Source organism: Paroedura picta, chromosome 10 (assembly GCF_049243985.1).
Source record: "Paroedura picta isolate Pp20150507F chromosome 10, Ppicta_v3.0, whole genome shotgun sequence".
Classification (NCBI taxonomy): domain Eukaryota; kingdom Metazoa; phylum Chordata; class Lepidosauria; order Squamata; family Gekkonidae; genus Paroedura; species Paroedura picta.
The window spans coordinates 41,356,154-41,376,491 of NC_135378.1; the positions used below are offsets into that span (position 1 = coordinate 41,356,154).

Below are 20,338 nucleotides of genomic sequence, written 5' to 3' on the forward strand. Positions count from 1 at the left end.
GCAGCTGGGTTTTTGATCTGTCATAGGTATTGTAACAGTTGGGGAAGACAAGAAGATTTGTTCCACATCTGAACATTTCATCAGAATGTGTGAATCTACTGAGGTGAGTGAAAATCCTAAAGGTGGTCTTGCCATAGGAGATAAACGAAAATAGACTTCATTTGGCTGGCATTTGAAGGGAGCAAGTTCCACCAAAGTGTTTGAACTGGTGTTGGCACAACAGTTTAATACAGCAACTGCTTGGGCATGAGAATTTGAGGACAGAATCACAGGAGAATGAGACAGGTCTGGCTGGTAACCAACATTGCCCCCCCCCCCAATCTCTGGTTATTACATTACAACAACCCCATAATACCTTAACTACTCTGTTAATTTCATTTGCAATTACAGACTAATTCTTTTTCTTACTGAGAAAAGTGTAGATAAACTGGCCATGCTTAGCTGGTTCATGGCCAGTCAAGATTTGGTTCAGATTTTGGGTTTAGTTAAATTACTGAAAGCCCTAATCTCTGGGAGATTACTATGATATTTTGCAGTTGTCAGAGTGAGATAAGGGATGAGATTAAATCAGACACAGGTGCGGGTGAGATCATGGGCCTGGAAGCTTCAATGCCAAAGACCTGGAGGGAATTTTACAGTCATATTCCATCTTATAAGTACAAGGGACCTTGAGCATTAGAAAGTTATTTCATTGTGAATACATGTCAGCTACATGTGGTCATGTGTTCCTGCAACATACTTGATTGTCCAGGATCAGGCCAGCTGTGGGCATAAAGTAAGACTATTAATAGTAGTTTGGCACTTCTAGCCAACCTTTTGACAGTAGGTTGAGCCTTGTGTGACCAAAATCCCTGCTCCTTGATTTTAGGACTAACATTGTATCTGCACTCTCTTCACTCTGGCCATATAACATGTGGGCTAGAGCAAAAAAGTCTGAGTAAATATTCTAGATTAGCTACTTTGTTTTATTATTTCCTTCCCTGTCTTGCAGTGTTTCTGTAGCATTTGTTTACTCATGTCAGTAGCAGGTTCATTGTTTAATAGCAACATCAGATCAGAATTACTGTACAAGGTGAATTGTGCCCTGTGATATTTATAGTAATTTGAGGTTTCAAGGTGTTTAAAATTTACAACTTGCTTTCCTTGTTGCTTCTGCAGCTGAACATGACATTTCATTTGTTTATTGTGGCACTTGCTGGAGCTGGAGCAGCAGTCATTGCTATGGTAAGATTTAGGAAGCTTTACCATCAGAATATTAGATTAAAGGTCATAACAAATAATGCAAAATACCTTTGGCTTTGTGCCCCCCCCTCTCTATGCGAACAGAAAGATGTATATCTTTTTAATGGAACCTTCTGCATTTTCTCCTCCAGTTCCTTCATACAAGAAACTCTGGGTGTCAGACCTGCCTTCCTCCCAAGCAGGGTCATCCAGTGAGGCTCATGGCAGAGTGGGAATTAGAACCACAGTTCCCTCCAATATTAGCCTGAAAATCTCACCACTACACTACACTGGTGATCAGAAACCACAGAACAGCTGTGATATCTCTTTTTCAGTACATTTCACTCCATTGCGAGCTCTGTCTTGAACGTCATGAAAAGGTGTGATAGAAACATTTCAATACTGGAAAACCAGTGCTAGTTTGAGTAGACAGTACATATTGTGATGGATGAATGGTTGATAAGAGTGGCTTCTAGGTCAGGATGAGAACAGAGAGTGGAATTTGTAAGACATGCCCCTGGGAGAGTGGATTGTGAAAAAAATGGACTAATGGTTTGGTTCAGTATAAGACAGCTTCATATGTGTGTTCTGGAGCAGTGGTGGAGCATCTGTTTTGCATGCAGATGGTCCTGGTTCATTTGTTGGCATCTGCAATTGAAAGAACCAGGCAGCAAGTCCTGTTATACCCCCATAGTAACTGTGGAAGACCTGTCTTTCATTTATAGAAGGAAGACAACAAAACTCTTGCCATTTTACACACATTTGAACTTCTTCTTCTTTGTCAGTTTCCATGTAGATACATTTGTTCAGCATTTTCATATCAAGTGCTAGAAAATGTGTATTAAGCATTATTTAAACAGACGTATGGCTGGCTAGACTGAACAAGGAGTTTTGGAACATCCATTAATATTTTTGTGCTTATTCTGAGCACTTGATCTGACTACCTCTGCTGACCTGGGCAAGGGTTAATTAATACTTGAAGTGGTTCAGTTCTGAATGTGCTGTGCCAGCATTTTTGTTCATTATAGTCAGCAACCAATTCATTTATTCTTGGCTCTTCCACAAACATTTTATGTCAATAAAGCAATATAATAAAAATAAATAAACACTTCCTTTAGACAAAATCTGAATCTGTAATATAAAATAAAATTAATTGTTATGTTGCAGTCATCAGACCCGTAGATTAAATGGACAATCCTGTTGCTCTATGTGTGGCCCTAATGGTATAGAAAGTTGTCCACCTCCTGGTGTTGGTGACTAAACTAGAAATCATCTAGCTTTGCACCGCAATCCTAAACTGAGTTTAGAGTATAACTCTACTTAAGATTGCATTGTTATTGTAAAAAGGACAAGAAATATATCCGCGAAGAAATCTCACAAATGTAATGTCCCATGGAATCTCTTTTTAGCATGCTTTTGTTGCAATATCAATGGCCTGTAGTACTCCCCTCAGGTTGGGGTTTGACCTGTCTGGTCAGCCACCCATTATTTAATCTACCATACAGATGATAAAACAAGCACCCCATAGTTTCATCCCCTCTTCCTTTCTCTTCCTTCCCACATTTTTTGAAACTTATGCAGTTAATTTTTTTTGTTTAATGCATTTATTATCATGTGTTTAATTTATTGACACCATGAATCCTCTTGACACAGCAGCTTTTTGCAATGTAGTCACTTTTTGTTCTTTGTTTTGCATCTATCTCATGAATTAGACTCCAAGAGAACATCTGAAGGAATACAATGAGCTACTGAGGGCACTTCAATCAGTATTCCTGTGGAATGTTAGGTTACATAAATAATAACATAAGAAATATATGAGCTGTTAATTTGACTGTAGGGAAGGAAGACTTCAGGTTTTTTTAAAAAGTGACAGACTAGGACTGATGATGTAGAACAGGGGTAGTCAACCTGTGGTTCTCCAAATTTCCATGGACTACACTTCACATGAGCCCCTGCCAGCGTTTGCTGGCAGGGGCTCATGGGAATTGTAGTCCATGGACATCTGGAGGACCACAGGTTGACTACCCCGATGTAGAACATTGATCTTAGAACATCAGGAATGGAGAAGATAAATGCCCTGCCAGGACAAGCAAGAAAAACGTTATGAAGGAAAGATGGGACATTGCTGCTGGATGATACTGAATAGTGATGCTGTTGTTGCAGCCTTTCTTTTAATCACTATATAAATTTCGATTTGGCCTCAAAACATTTTTTTAAGAATATAAATAAGATAAATCGTACAGCCCCAGGAATGGGGAGATGTGTTGCTTGTAGTAAACATTGTTCAGGGTACCACCATAACCACACAGCCCACAGAACTTAATAGAAGAATTAGATTGGAAATAAATCATAGTTTTCTAGCAACACTGCCATGTGTCTCCTGGGTTGGGACAATGAAATTGTTTTACAACACCAATGATTCCTTGAGGAAAAAAAAAAGTAATAATAGTGCACATAATCAGTGTACATTATGGAGAAAGATTTCCTTGAAGCTCTACTGGCTGGGAAGAGAGTCAGATTTCTCATGTGAGAAAAATTTGAATATTAACACTTCAGAAGTTTCTGAAAATAAGAGGAATGTCCTACTTTGTGAATGTCTATATTCAGAATCTCCCTGAAGGGAGAGTCTCCCCCCCCCCCCAGCTGAATAAGTTTTGACATAATGCTCGAAGCTACCCACAAAGGTATAAAATTCAGTTACATAAGAGAGCTTTAGTGAATTGGTACCGATGGGAATAGACAATCTGCAAACCTCAAACCACTGAATTCAAAGAAAAGAAGTGAGCTTTCTTCTGCAAAATGGGCTCCATGATGTTTCACTTGTCTGCCTTTTATGGAAAAGCTAATCGGACTGTAGGTTAAGAATGATTTTCCCTTATGGCTCATGAGATACCTTCTTGTTTTATGAAACCAGGGCTGAATCTGCATGGAGCTTTTATTCCAATCCCAGGTCGATTCAATCCCTGCCATCTACACCAGTGGTCCCTAACCTTTTTATCACCGGGGACTGGTCAACACTTGACAATTTTACTGAGGCCTGGGGTGGGGAGGTAGTCTTTTGCCGAGGGACGTCACTGCTGCTGCCTGAACCCCTGTTCCACTTGTTTTCCCACTGGCGTCCTTGACTTCCCACTGCCCACTGGGGGGCGCTGCCAGCAGCAGCTGCGCAGTGCCATACTGAGGGGGAGGCCCAGACATGGCGGCCACTGGAGAGCACCAAAGGTGAGTGGCAGCAGAGTGGCAGGGCAGCCCCCGAGGCAGCAGCCAGGGAGGAGGATGAGGAGGAGCCGCGGCCTGGTACCGACTGATCAATGGACCAAAACCGGTCTCCAGACTGGGGGTTGGCGACCACTGATCTACAATGAATGTGATTTTCATTTTGATTTTGGGTGATTTAAATTTCCCCCCCTGTAACAAGAATGATTGATCCAGAGTAACTCTACCTTTCCCCTGTGATATCCTGGAGTGGATATAATCCTCGATATTTGAAAAATCACCATCAGTAAGTGTGTAGCTGTCTGCTTTCCCTGAAATAACTTACTGCCAAGTCTCCAATGCTGTAGAAAAGCCCTGATTGACCAGGGCAGCTGTTCAAAGCCTTCCTCATTCCCAGGAAACCCTAACCTCTTGGCAGAAGCTTCAGAAGCAGATATCTGCCTCTTGGATTTATTCCCCCTCCTCTGCTGTCTCCAATCCTCTCCCCACCTCCCTTCAAGAAAAAATAAAGGCTCCTGCTGTGCTTGGCTCCTCCCACCCCACCCCACCCCCGCCTTCTGAGCTTTCCTAATCATATGCAGAACACTTTCTGTTTCAATGGGAAGGGATGGAGGAAGACCTGAGTTCAAATCAATCTGAATTCAGCAGAATCCACAACAGAATAAACAAAGTAAGTGCAGAATTAGCCCAGGTGTGTTTCAGACAGAGATACGCACCAGAAAAAAAAATCTGAATTTGGGAGAGATAATATTTATTGGTATTTGGCATTAGTTGGGTTCAAAATGCTGCTCTGGTATCTGGATTCTATTTCTTTTTCTTTTTAATCTTCCAAAATTATTTGGGTCCTTTATTCTTCACAGGAATTTTTTCTGAGGAGTTGATGAGGTTGTATTTTGAGCAAATAACAGTAAGATTCCAATTGAATTACTGCATTACCTGCCATTCTCAATTGTTTCCTATGGGGGGAAAATTGATAATCACTTCAGGGTCAAACAAGCCAGAGCAAGCAGCCACTGGCCATCAGCATCCCAGAGCAGAATCCCAGAAGAACCACAGGCCAATGTGTCAAACTCACCACTTCCAGTGTCAAACCAGAGAATCCAGGCCAAACTAAAAAAGCAAACAAGCTGACGGACATTATTTCTAGTCCAAAAGAACCAATGTCAAACCAGAGACTCCAAGTACCACCAGGCTGGCAGCCTTTCCTTAACATATAGTCCTATTTATCTGTGAGAGCTGTTTCCCTCCTGGCTTCTCAGGAAAACTACAAAAGGCAATCGACATACCCCACCCCCCAAGTTTGGAGCCTTAAAATGCCAGTGCTGGATATGTCCAAATATTTCCAGGAATATTTGAGATCAGAATCCTAGTATTTCTGTGACTTTCAGATATCTATCTGGATCCTGAATTTACCCAGAAAAATCCAAGCATATATCGCTGGTGCCAGAATGTACAATTCAAAGACAATACAAAAATAGAAGAGTGGGACCCAAAAAACAGAACAGTAACCAAAACAGGGACACTGGGATGCCTATATGGAATCACAAAACAGCTGAATCCAGTGTAGTAAGTTGATACACAAGGAGTCTTCAATCTTCAACACAATATCTGTTTAATAGTTCCCAGTGCATTTTGCTACACAGCGCTTTGTCAAGGGATTCTACAAACATTACAATGAAAATATACAGAACAATAATTAGTACTGAAGTCAAGATCGAAAAAAATGTCATGAATACATACAAAAAAGGCATTTAAACAAGTCATTCTAGAAAAATACTTTCATAACAAAAAAGCTTAGGCAAAATGAACAATATATTTGTACAACAATAATACTAAATACAAAGGTCTAATATATACTAGTCTGATATGTATTAGCCTATAGTCTAAATATTTCAACAGCTAATGTTTGTAAAAACAAACAGATAAATTAGAAAGAAATATAATGGTAAACATAAAAAGACAACAAAATATAATCTCCAAGCTAGTTCTAATAGAGACTTACAATGGCTTAAGAGAACACTTTCACAAAAACCTCTTCAAAGCTTGTAGGCATTCAAGACGCACTAAACTAAGTTGAAAAACTCATTAAATACCTTAAGTGATTGGTAACAGCTGTGGTAAGTATAAATCGAGGCAAAAATTGAAGATCATATACCAACCCCTCATATCATAATTATACTACAGAGATAAGGAAAAATATAAGAAATAAGCTCACAAGAGGAAAAGCTCCATTCATCACTTCATTTGACTCTTGAATGGTTTTACCCTGGGAATCTTGTTGGTCTTTAAGGTTCCATTGACCTTTAATCTTGCTCTCCTACTGCTGATCATCATGGCTGCCTATTTAGAAATAAACTAAGTTGACTGATGTACTCTTGAGCCTTGACCTGCCTGGTGAAGACTACTGACATAGCAACTTTTGGAAAGAACTTGAACATGACAGAGATTCCTAGAGCAATGCAGATTGATGTGACATGTGATAAATACTCCATGACATCTTTACATCTCTCCCTATTGCAGGTTCACTACCTTATGGTTCTATCTGCCAACTGGGCCTATGTGAAAGATGCTTGCAGAATGCAGAAGTATGAGGATATTAAATCAAAGGAAGAACAAGAGCTTCATGATATTCATTCTACCCGCTCTAAAGAGCGACTCAATGCGTACACATAAGAAAAACCTTCTCTTCCTTTCTACCATTGAATGCTTTGTTGTTTAACTAAAGGCCATCCATTTGTCCATTTTAAAAACAAAATGAAAAGTGCTTCTCACAAAAGATAGTTTGGGTGGCACATAAACCACTCTGTACAATTCTTGGTTGTCCAGCACTTGGTTTCCTAATTAGTTGAATGCTTGTGTAACCAGTCTCCTACTACAAAGCTCCTGAAACAGCCTTTCCTGAATCCTAAACCAATTATTTTCTGTTACATCAAGAATACTAACTATTGTCAAATACGGAAATGTGTTTGATTTTTTTAAATCACTTTGTATGTGTTATGCATAACACCTTTTTGCATTGTTTCTTATATGTTTTTGAAATGAGAAAAATAGCTTTTTATACTTTTTAGTTTCAATTTCGGTAAGTACTTTAACTACAGGTATACTTCAAAGGGACCACTGTACACCACGTACAATTTCTTGAGGAGGCACACTGCTGACATTCCTTCAGATTTGGAAATCATGCCAGGTGGACCAGTGAACATCATGACTGAGGGTCCTGAGAACATTTTCAACAATCAAAGGTGCAATTTCTAAATTTGTAAGAGTAGGTAAAAACACAAAAAGAAGTGCTTCTTATCTTTGTTAACATTGTATGATTCTTGATGTACTTATCGGAGTATTCTCTCTTTTCAAGTTTCATTAGTGGCTATTCCTGTTTTATCTTGTGAGCATGCAGATTATGATGCTTGTAATGCATGGCCATTTGTCTTTTTTTCAAAACATATAATACCGCTGTGATCTTTCAAGAGTCGCCGTGTATAGACAAATGTTCCATAGAGCTATGCGTAGGTTTCTGAAGAATGATTGCCATGTAAATCCACAATGGTTATGCTGAACTGGAGCTGTTCCTGTGCTGATGTGACCAATTGCTGCTTAGCTACATTTATGAAAGTGATATATCTATAACACAGCAATCTTTAAGAGTCAGAAGTATTTTTACCTGCTTTAAAAAATTTAAGTGGATTGCACCTGTATGAACTATACATATACTGTATGTGATATATTTAAGGAGGCTTCCATAAATGTAATAGCTTGGCTTTGTAGCTTTCCTACACACAAAACCGGTTTACCTGTATTATGTTAAAGTGAGGTTAATGGCTGCTACTGGAGCTATTGTTTGGAAGTGTTAGTAATATATTTGAACCTTTATTTTGAGTAAGAAGATATTAAGAGAGAAGTCAGTCATGTTAATCTGAAAGAAGTACCTGTATCAAATAAAACAAAAAAAGGAAAAAAAATCAGTATTATTGGACCAAAATTGGTGTTTTTTTATTTTTTTGCCTCTTTCTAATGCTACAAGAATGCTGTAAAGTGTCTTTTAAGTGATGTATCCTGACAAGACATTTTTGTCAGTGTTAAAAAATCCTAGCTAGTTTTGTGCACTTATTTGGACCATTGTGAATTCTCTCTTGGTGTAAGTGCATTTCTAATAAAAGTTCTTGAGTAAAACTCTTCTTTGTACTATTACTAGTCATGCATCATCAGTAATTTTTAACAATTCTTGTAGTAAGTAGAGGGTAATACTATAGTTACTTGTGGCATGTTTATGCATCAAGTAGTATTAGTTGATTTGAAGTTTTGGGTTTTATTATTTTTATTCCTTTTCATTTTTTACACATTACTGTCTAACGGGATCACAAATTCTGATGTGCGCAGTACCAGTATTTACAGTTCTGCAGAAGGTATTATGAACCTCTTTTAATTCTATATGGTAGTGTTTCAGTTCTGTGTCTTACAACAGTTTGTGATGATTTCTAAAACAATGTCTTTTAAACTCATGTAATGATGTTGATGCTTTTGGCTTTTCTCTGGTATTAGAGTTTGTATTTTCACAAAAAATGCTTTGTAGCAGGCATTACAATTAATCTGTTTTGTACATAAATGTGCCAACAGCTTGATGGTGGCGTTTTTGAAATGTAGACCCAAGTGCTTGCAAAAATGTAATAAATACACTTGTGTACTTTGTGTACTTATTAGTTGTCCTTGCTTCATTTTTTTCCCTAGTAGAAGGATGTCCTAGTGTTGACAAAAAGGGATTTACTGATTCATTGCAGCCAATCAGTTATTTTTTTATTTGCTGAACTGGTACTTTAGAGAAATTGTTATCTATTATAACCCTCTTTAGTTTTAAAGAAGATCTACTTTCTTATCAATACAGATGACTTGAGCAACAAAGATTTTGCTATTTGCTTTAATTTCTGGGACAGTTGTCCATGTATACACTCCTTAATGTGGTTGCCAGTCTCCAGGTGATAGCTGGAGAACTCCTGGATCCAAGATCATTTTACCTGGAGAAAATAGCTGCTTTACAAGGTAGTCTGTATGGCACTATACCCCACTCAAGTCCTTCCCTCCCTAAACCCCAGCTTCTAGAGGCTCCATTCCAAAAATCTCCAGGTATTTCCCAACCTGGAGCTGGTAATTTAACTTCTAGAGAACTCTGGAGAGAACAGAATATCTTCAGAATCCCAGGAACTGCTTCTGGGGTTGTGTTCTGCCTGCATGTCCTCCTCCCTCCCTTTGTTGTTGGGGTTGTGTCCCTGATTAGGAAACTATCTTAAGTCCCTTCTGAAGGATTCTTCATTTGTTTTGTTGTCTTCTCGGACGGCTAGCTGGGATCCAGCTTCCATAGTCTCAAAGCCGTCCCTTCCAACTGACATCTCAACCGTTTGCTCAGGTTCCAGCCTTGAAACTTTCTTGGCTTGCTTCAGCAGCACATGCTTCGAATTCAATTATGCTGATTTCAATAAACTGAAACCAGAGCTCTGGCAGTTATTTCTCCCTTTGATATTTTGTGGGCTTATTTTTCTGCACATTTTAAAAGGATGCTTCTTCATTTGAAAACTCAACAATGATGATAACGAGACTCCACTAATTATAATAGTGACACATTCTGCAAAGCTCAAAGGCAGAGTATAGAAATGATATAGCAGAATGAAGTGTCTCTGGGAGCAACTCACATTCTGTACATAGTATCTACTCAGAGACCGGGTAATCATTTTCTATGCAGTAGCTAAACAGTGGGATTTTTCCCCATCTACTTTAGACTCATTTTAATGATTTTTACAGAACAACTAGGGTAATTGATTTTAATTTTATTTCTGACCAAGAAAATAATACATAAGGCTGTACAGTATCCAGCTGTTTTGTGGCGTTGTCATGAATCCTTTGTAAGCCACTGTTTAACTCAGAAATAGGAAGACAAAGCTTAGTTCAAAGGAACTTCATAACAGATTATTGGTTCCATAACATTCTTTTCAGAGGAGAAGATGTTCTTATTTGCTACAGTGAACAAGTAATTGGGTATAGAACTGTTTCAGACCCTTTCTAATGTCTGTAACCATTCATTGAATTTCTATATCGGATGATGCAGTTACATAAATATTAATTGTAATGTTACAAGGATTGCAATGTTAAAGAAATAGAAATCACTATATTTGTTCCATATTTTATTCATCTTATTTTTTCCATATTGTGTGTTCAGCTGTCAATGTTCTTATTAATCTGTTTGGAACATCATACTTTACAGGATCCTTCAGGCACACTAATTCCTGTCACTTAATGTGCTCTAGATTTGATTTCTTCAATCCAGTGGCTTTATAGAAGGTCATCTAGTAGGATAGCAGGAGCTTCTTGCACCCTAGTTCACATTTTAATGGAACCTTCACTAATATAATCAAAAATACATTGCCATTAAGGTCTCTTATATTCATGGCCTTCTAACTGTCAAGCCTGTATCAATGTCTCAGAAATCATTCTGTAACTGACAGTTCTGTTCTTCACAAAATTCCAGACCTATCCATTTAAAGGAGAAGCAAAATACCTAAAGAAATGCTGTTCTATTTAAAAGGTCATGCCTGCTATGGTCATTTTGGAGATACCATAGCAAATCAAGTACCCTTGGTACAGAATGACCAGAAAAAACAAAATCCTGGAATCATCCTGGGCAAAGTGCCTCTGTTGGGAAGTTCTAGAAATGCTTGGTCAAATGCTGAAATCTGTTCTGCGTTTGTCCTGATTTTAGATCACAAGATGGACTCTCAGACTTTGCTTTTCTCGTAGAAGTTTCTGGCTTGTTACCTTCCTATACTTAGCAATATTGTTCTAAAGTTAATGCAGTCAAAACTACTCAAGGATTAATTGCACATGTCCTACCTGAACGCATGAGACAAAGTAGCTGTAAAAATCGCCTGAAACCAGCAAGGAATTTCCTGACTTAGGAAAGGCTTATCTTAACAAAACCAATTATATTAGAATAAAACAAGCTATTTGTATTTTATGTCTGAATAACTGAATAGGTAATAAAACATGTCTTATTTAATAGAAATGGGTTCATTAATCAGTTCTTGGGAAAGTTATAGTTAAAACTGTAACACAATTTACACAAGGCTCCAAGACAGTGTTTTGGAAATGTTTAGTGAACTCTTGTGCACAATATATTTGGTAAAGCAAGTTTTTCTTAGTTGCAATTTTTTAAACGAAAATGAATAATAGTTTAAGTTTAACAGGAAAGTACATCAGAGAGAGGTCTTAGGTTGGTGCTCTAATATACTCTGGTCAGTTTTTGATATCTCCTGCAGCCTGCAACACTTTTGGAACTGAACGTTTTATTATTGCTTCCTTGCTTTTCTGTCAGTATTTTCCTGTAATATTTAGTTTGCTGTGCTACAAATGTTTATACATATTTATAAAAAATACGTCACCTTTCCAGAGACCTGCTGAAGGTGGCTTGCAAAGTTCAAATAGATCCTTTGCTTCCTGTGAATCTGGAAGGCCTAAATCAGAGAAGCTCTTTTTGTAAGGATTTCCTTTGAAATGTCTCCCTAGGATGCATTCTTTCCCTTTATCAGCCCCTTCCCTAAAAGCCCCAGTAGCCTCTTCCCTTTTCTCACCTTCCCATCCACCAGCTGACTTACCTTTACCTGCCCCTTTTCAGCTTTCCCTCCCCTTGCAGCTTCTTCTCAGGAGAAAAGACAAACTATGGCCCAGTTGCAGAGGCCCAGGGGCTGCACTAGGCCAGTGGCATGGTAGGGAACTCACAGGAACTTTAAGAGGCAACTCACTTTCCCATATAGCAACCTCACTCTTAAGAGGCACCTCACTTTCCTTCTGGCAACCTGCATGTCTTCACCTTTCTCTGGTTCTCTCCTACCCACCTACCTGTAATCAGCTCATATGTTCAGCTATATTATTATTTCATTTATACTCTGCCTTTCTCAACAATGGGGATCCAAAGCAGTTTGCATCATTTTATGCTCGCAACAAACCTATGCAGTATATTAGACTGAGAATATATAATTTATCTAAGGTCACCAGTGAGTTTCCAGAGCACGGAGGTGGCCTGGCTCTCCTAGATCCTACATCCTTGTCTAAAGCTCTGTCCAGTAAAAGCCTGGTAGCTGGTTGCCCAGTGGTTTCTGGCAGGGCGGGCCCGAAAAGCTTCTCCCTCAAAGGCCAAAAAAACCATGGAAAGGGCCCTTTCCTTTCCTTCTGCATTTTATTTTAGTTAGTTAGTTAGTTAGTTAGTTAGTTAGTTAGTTAGTTAGTTAGTTAGTTAGTTAGTTAGTTAGTTAGTTAGTTAGTTAGTTAGTTAGTTAGTTAGTTAGTTATATGCCGCCCTCCCCTGAGTCTCAGGGCGGTTTTGCTGGCAAAAACTAAGCTTTATGGTTGACTGTACAGTTGTGGTTACCTAACAAAGGACATAGTGGCCACTAGGTTTCTTTAAGCTACAGGTGCTGCTTCTATGTAGTTTGGATAAGCTGGAAAATATGCAAATCAATGGGTACTTTTTCAGCTAATTCAAGCCAAATTTCCCATTCCCTGCATTCATATGGTACAAATCAGGTGTTCAAATCATGATTTGGCAATTCAGCCATTGAAATTCAGCCTCCCCCCACACACACACACACATTTTCTCAGGCAGCACTTGAGAAGGTGGGGAGGGAGAGCAGAATGCCAACTGCTGGCTGTCATTGGGGAGGGCAAGTGTGGGGTGGATGAGTCTGCTCAGCACCCACCCTCCCAGAGGCTTCTGCATCTGCCCTCCCTGAACTGGCTGCAGCCAGCTACTGGCTTACGTTGGGGAGGGAAGGTGTGGGGAACTCTGCATCTTTCCACTCTGATTCTTAAGCAACCAGCTGCTGGCTAGCATTGTGGAAGGGACACACTTCCTATCCCACCTTCCCACAGAGTGCCTGAGAAGGCATGGAGAAGGCATTTAAAGGGATAACCAGCAGCTGATCTGTCATGATCAGCTGATTGGCAGGCCCTTTAAAAGCCTCCTTCCTTTCTTTCTCATGCAGTGGGGACACTCTCAGCTGCCTGGGAAGGAGGGGGTGATAGAGTCGACCAAATCCAACTCTTTCAAGGGTCATCCAGACCTTTTTGGATTTGGCTGAATTGATTCTGGTCGAATTCAAAATGGTCCAGCTTTTTTTTTCTGTACAAATGCCTGTTCAGTATATCCTATACATATACTGACATTTATTAGGGCTTAATCCTAAAACCTTTCCCCTGAATTCAATCAATTTTGAGCAAATTTCAGGAACAGAGAGAGAGACACTGATAACATTTGAGCTGATACAACATACATATTTTCATATTTCACATACAGAGAAAACTAAAACATGCCAGAATGTACCTCAGCAACTTCCAATATTTACTGTAAATATTTTATACTATGATATGATAATTAAACCATTGGTTTTCAAATTAGCACAGTTGTAAGCATCATACATCACCTCCTTGAAACTTCTGCTTATACCAGACAGAAAAATCAAGTACCATTTATCAAAAAAGGGAAGTGATTAACCATCAATTAATGTTTTCAAACATTTCCATTCACATTTAGATCTTTATGAAATATATTTAGTTGATCTTTTAATATTATTTTCTACAAAAACACATCCCATTTTTTTTTGGGGGGGGGAAATCATACTTTTGAGAAATATTTTTACTTTTGCTGTTGCTTTTTTGCACCAGTAGGACTGTGTGTAGTCCTGTAGTGTTCCTCATGGTATTTGGTTATGTGGAGCCTGACACAGGAGACATTTACAATATTCTCTGAAACTGTAGATGTAATAAGTCATGTGGGACTCAGAAGTCCCAGAAATGAGGCATTCTTACTGTGTGCTGTTCTAGAATAAGAGGAGTCTGTTCTGTTGTCTAAAGCTATGTAGTGGGATCCCCTGATGGCTGATGCTCTTACCACCTCTGAATGGCCTGTGGACTGTAATGAAGATCGACTGACCAACCAACCTTCCCCTCCCTCAAGCAACCATTTCTGATCCTGGGAAAGTCTCTTGCTGTGGGTATGGGATCTGCATAGAGTAATGGCCGTGTGAGTCAGGAATCTGCATTGGGCAGGGGGAAGGTGGCAAAATATTCCATTCCTTCACTTGCATGAGCTTTGCGGTGTTTCTCCCAGCTGCATTTTCCTGACCCACATAATCATCATTGCATCCGGGTACCACAGCCCTGGGCAGAGGCTTTCTCAGGGTTGGAAATGGCCACTGGTGAGAGGTAGAAGTGAAACATCACCAGTTCTTTTGCTAACATGGCAAGGCCCCTGATGTGTTCCAGAACATTCATCATAGCTGTGGCACTTCAAGCAAATGGATCCTCTCTGAAAATGGAGTGGATCTGGCCAACTTTATTAAGGACATGACAGTGTCTCTCTTCTTATGTGAAAGAAAAATTACAGGAGACTACCATATGGCTGTGTGTTCAGTTTAAAATTATTTAATCATAAGTAATTCAAACACACACACACACACAAAATTAAAAGGGACAGAAGAACAATTTAGAGATATACTCTAACTGGCTGCTTCATGCAGCTTTTGAATGATTAAATGCCATTTTATTTGACCTGTTTACATATTTCCTGACATTTGCCCATCCATTCTGGACATTCATGTACACCATTTTGGATCTTTAGATTCACAAATGTGGACACAGAACATCTCTGAACTTTTTAAGGACACCACCTTTATATCTGGACTGGCAAGAGATAGGGATTCTCCATACATGTTGTTTCTGCCAGTTGTGCGCTCTTATTGAGTCAGGATTTCTTTTCTTTTTTGCATTTTTAAAATTCTTTTCAGTAGTTTCTTCTAAACAGAAAAACAGCTATGTACCATTTGAGGGAGCAAAACACATGCAGGAAAGGGGAGAGAATGTCTTGATGCCCTACAGCAGGGTGACCAAAGTGTGGCTCTCCTGATGGCCATGGACTACAATCACCATGAACCCCTGCCAATTGGCCATGCTGGCAAGGACTCATGGTAATTGTAGTTCACAGACATCTGGAAAACCACAGTTTGACCACCCCTGCCCTACGAGTTCATAACCAACAAACTAACACGGAACCCCCCACAGTATGTCAAAAACATATTTTCACTTGACTGGGGCAGTCAGGAACTGGTTAGACTAAAGTAGTCCAGGAATTTGATACTGTATCCTAGAACATCTGAAAAAAATATATGCTCTGGGAGGCTATCTCAGGTGCTCTAAGATTCTTGTTAAGCCACTAGGTAATGTTAATACCCTCTTCTGGCTATGGAAGAAACAAGAAACATTGGGGAGTGGCCCTAATTCTGAAATGTATTCAGTTATGGTCCTCTTTTACTTCAGATTGTAACCAATGTTCACTCCTATATTCCAGCTGAGGAAGAATTAAGAGGCATCCATGGTCCACTGAGTTTCTATTCCTGATTCCTTTCTCTGGTGCTAATACCATCAAATGCCTCATCTTTCCCCTATTTCAAATTAATTAAAATGCTTGGTAAAATACAAAAATTCTTGAAGTGGATGACCACTGTGATTCTCTAGTGACTTGCTGAATAAGAACTAATATGGAATGTATATGTATTTAATCTCAGTGCAGTAAATTTATTTGATCAAATTTAGAATAGTCTTTATTTTGGGACTTAATGCTACATGCATGAAGGTGTTCATATGGTGTCACATCAAGGTGGCTTTCAGAAGGGGTGTTTTAAGTGTATGCTAAAAATTCCCGTTGAAACCAATGAGCCAAAAATATACTTAATTTTAGTGAGATCATTTCTCATTTTTGCCTCTGGATGAAACTGCGAAACCTGAATATAGCCCCCATCCATTGTTACAGCAGCTGTTAGCAACTACAGAGCATGCTCATTAGGGTCTGGGTATTTATAGCAGTTGGAATAAATGAAAGCCAGTCTACAGCAGATACATATTTATTGATACCCTGTACAGAATGTATTTTTCTCTAAGCACAGAAAATTAAAATGGACGGCATCTTTTGCAGCATTGTGTTCTGCAAACAATGTGATGAACTGTGAGATGTTCTTTAGAGCACAGAAGGACATGAGACTGAAAACAAATTATCATTCAGAAGGGGTTTTACCCTGCAAACCAGTTCTATGGCTGCTCTCTGAAAAAGGGAGTAGGAGTAATTCAGCATTGAATTTCAGAGTTTCCCTGGATTTACACATAGGCTTCAGTAGAATATCAGCTGCCTTGGGGGGCTTAATCAGTGCAAAATGTGAAGATTGAAGCCATCACAAAGCTACGGCAGAATGGATTTGTGCTTGGTAGTCTTCCTGTCTCTGTTTAGCAAGGTTTTAAAAAAAATTGATGGTGACAGAAAATGGCTGAACAACAAAATAAAGTGGAGAAGGAAGGGGAAAGGGAGATGCATTTAGATTGTAAAATGCTATCATCTAGTGGCCACAAAACAGATCACACATAAAAGTATGGATTTAGAGAATAATGTCATCCGGATTATGTAATTGTCTGAGCTGAGCTAAACTGCATTGACTCTGTCCCTTGTGGGCTTTTCAAAATGATCTCCGTTTTCCTAATATAATAGTTTTCTTTCCTTTTATAAGTTTTATAAGCTTTATCTCATAAAGCTTATTTTGAGCTGATCCTGCATTGAGCAGGGGGTTGAACTAGATGGCTTGTATGGCCCCTTCCAACTCTATGATTCTATAAATAATTTGCAAATGGTGTGGGATTGCTGTTCCTAGAAATTCAGGTAAAGGCTGGGAGCAGGGGGATGTATCTAACCATTTCTTTCCTGTGTGCTGACCGCAGTCAATATCCCCTGCCCCCATGCTGCTATCTCTGGAAGGAAGGTGCCTTGGATTGATGTATTGCCAGTTTGGTGTAGTGGTTAGGAGTGCGGACTTCTAATCTGGCATGCCGGGTTTGATTCTGCGCTCCCCCACATACAGCCAGCTGGGTGACCTTGGGCTCACCACGGCACTGATAAAACTGTTCTGACCGAGCAGTGATATCAGCGTTCTCTCAGCCTCACCCAGAGGAATGGGGAGAGGAATGGGAAGGTGACTATAAGCTGCTTTGAGCCTCCTTCGGGTAGAGAAAAGCGGCATATAAGAACCAACTCTTCTTCTTCTTCTTCTTCTTCTTCTTCTTCTTCTTCTTCTTCTTCTTCTTCTTCTTCTTCTTCTTCTTCTTCTTCTTCTTCTTCTTCTTCTTCTTCTTCTTCTAACAATCTTCCAAGCCCTAACCCTAACCAAACACCTGGTGGAAGACCTTCATATTACAGGCCCTGCAGAACTGTGATAGCTCCGAAAGGGACCTCAGCTCATCTGGGAGCTTATTCCACCAGGAAGGGGCCAGGACTGAAAAGCCCCTGGCCCTGGTTGAGGTCAGGCGTACTTTATGAGGGCTGTGGACCACCAGTCTGTTCATACCCACAGAGCAAAGTACCCTTTCAGGGAATGGCCTGTGCAAGGTGGGTTTTGACTGGTCAAACAGGATGGATGGAGGAGATTTAAAATATTATCTTAATCTTAATTGGGATTGCATAGTTACTATTTATTTATTTTTCATGTATTCCCCCCTCCCTTCTCCCCCATGGGGACCCAAAGTAGCTTATATCATTTTCCTTCCTTCCATTTTAGCCTCGCAACAACCCCATGAGACAGGTTAGGCTGAGAGAGTGTGGCCAGCACAAGGTCTCTCAGCAGGTTTCAATGACAAGAGGTGTAGGATTCTTTTTAGGGACTGTTTTTTGTCTTTATGCAATGAAGAGACTTCTGTTTGAAGGGATAAACTGGCACAGGAGGACAGACTTAAGTCCTTCCCAATATGGAATTCCAGTCTAAATGGTTTTGATCTGGAGACAAAGGTCATGGCACAGTAGGCAGGGACATGAAAAGCCGCACCCAAGAGTCCATGGCAGTAGCTCTCATGGGAGGTGAGACTAGGGAAAACCAGCCCAGCAGCTAATGATTCTTGGTAGGAAAAAGAAAGACAAAAGTTTGCTCATCAGACATGAAAGCTCAGCTAAATAAGAAGCAGGGCAAAGAGGCAGTTAGCTGAGAAGAAGTGTCCTGAGAAAACAATAAGTGGTAGAGACATAAAGCTGAGGGAAGGAGGAGCCAAAAAAGAAATGGAGCCAGAACAACTAAACAGATGCCTCATCCCATCGCCTTGTCCTTCTGTCTCTGTTTTCTAGCAAGTCACAGATTTGTGGTCAGTTAAAAACATGTTTGGCACACTACTTTTTCATTACTTATAGTTTAACCCACTGGCGTTGTTGCTATTCATAATTCTACAAAAATATTACTAACATTTTTTTTCTGATAAGCTTCCTCAAAAGGGGAGGAATTCCTCTTCAGTATGTCATTCAGGCATGTTGTGCGAGTATAAAAGGGAACATTTTATTATGTGATGTCATCCCATCAGGTGCCTTCAACAGTCATCCAAACAAATGTGGAGCAGATTGGAGGAGGGATGAGATTTCATCAGAAAGTACAAGGAAAACAGTCATGGAGGCAGGCACAGGAGGGAAGACATCTGCAAGTTTGGCAGCTAACTCATGAATATAGGTGGGATCCAGCCAGCTTTTTGCACTCGGTTTTGCCCAGATCTCCTTATCACAGCCCCCATCCCATGTGTTTTTTATCCATGTGTGCTCCATGATCTCCAGCATAAACTTTTTAATGGCTCATGAGAACCTCTTCTTCCTCCTCATTTTAATCAGTAAAAAAACTTGTTGGAGCCTATATATTCATTTGGTTCATCAATCATTTTTCTATATACAGCCATAATGAAGTTAAGGGAGTCTCAAATGTTTTTAAAGGTAGAATCAAGGGTAGAATTGATATGAATCATATTAAAACGAAGAGGCAGAAATCTACTGGCATCATGTGCATTTCTATGGAAACCCTCCATGATAGCCAGAGAAATGGCTAGTGAAATTTCACAAGAGAGTTTTACAAAAGAAAGGCTGAACTATGACACTTGACTGAGTGACATATAGAGCTATTAGTGTATAGGATCCCAGAGTAATTGAGGATAAGACAAAATCAAACAAGATTGTTTGAATGAAGTCAAAGAAGGAAGCCAGGAGAAAGAATCCATGAAACAGAAGAAACCTGAAATGAAGTGTGGGAGAAAGGACCATTTTTGAACCAACACTGGGTAAAAAGGAAGATCAAATAGCAGTAGTGACCAGGTAAAGGGCCCTGAAAGCCATCAATAATACTCCTTGCAACAATTGCTCTCTCGCTCACTACCAAGCCATAGATGGCATGATAAGCAGAGCCACAGACTGGATTTCTGTACAAATCTGAAAGATGGCAGAAAAATCCAAAATTTAAAAACAATGGAAAGCTACAACACTCACTGAGGGATTAAAGCCTTCCAATATAATATGCCTGTAGTTTTAAGACAAGAATGTCTACAGAACTATCGGTGATCATGTTGGAGGCTGAGAGGCAAGCACACCAATATTGTTGAGCCTTCTCAGTCTTGATTTCTGTAACTTGGAGGCCAAAACTGCTCTGGAAAAGGTTGCATCCGCATTCCCTGTCATGGTACCTGATTGAGAAGAATTCACTGCAGAAGGCTTGTCAGTGGCCACTGGAGATTCACTACCTACACAACAGGACCCAACAGTGGATACTGTACCACTGCAACCGGCTTGGTGGCAAAGCAAACCACCATGCAGCTGGGCTGGGCCCTTATTGGCAGGCAGCATGCAACTTGGTCCAGCTTAGAAACAGGGCTGAACCCTTCCCTACTTAGCTGACCATATAGTAGCAGTAACCATTCTACTCAACCCAGTGCCACATAACTTGATCCCATATCAGCAACAACCAGGCAACTCAGCCCTACATTGGCTGCCAGGGTACATATTGTCCAGATTTTTCCCTAAGAGAGAGGA

The 20,338-nt window shown here is 39.8% G+C and overlaps 1 protein-coding gene across 4 annotated transcripts in view; it reads left to right on the forward strand.

Annotated features, from left to right (window-relative positions):
• The window catches only part of GPM6A (glycoprotein M6A), a 205,017-nt gene extending 195,886 nt beyond the window's left edge, over positions 1-9,131 (forward strand). For all 4 annotated transcript variants that reach the window (XM_077302438.1, XM_077302436.1, XM_077302435.1 and 1 more), the window contains 3 exons: positions 27-103; positions 1,159-1,224; positions 6,958-9,131. In XM_077302438.1, the coding sequence (XP_077158553.1) occupies positions 27-103; positions 1,159-1,224; positions 6,958-7,110 (296 nt within the window). In that variant the 3' untranslated portion in view covers positions 7,111-9,131. The remainder of the gene's footprint in view (positions 1-26; positions 104-1,158; positions 1,225-6,957) is intronic.
• The last annotated feature ends 11,207 nt before the right edge of the window (positions 9,132-20,338 follow it).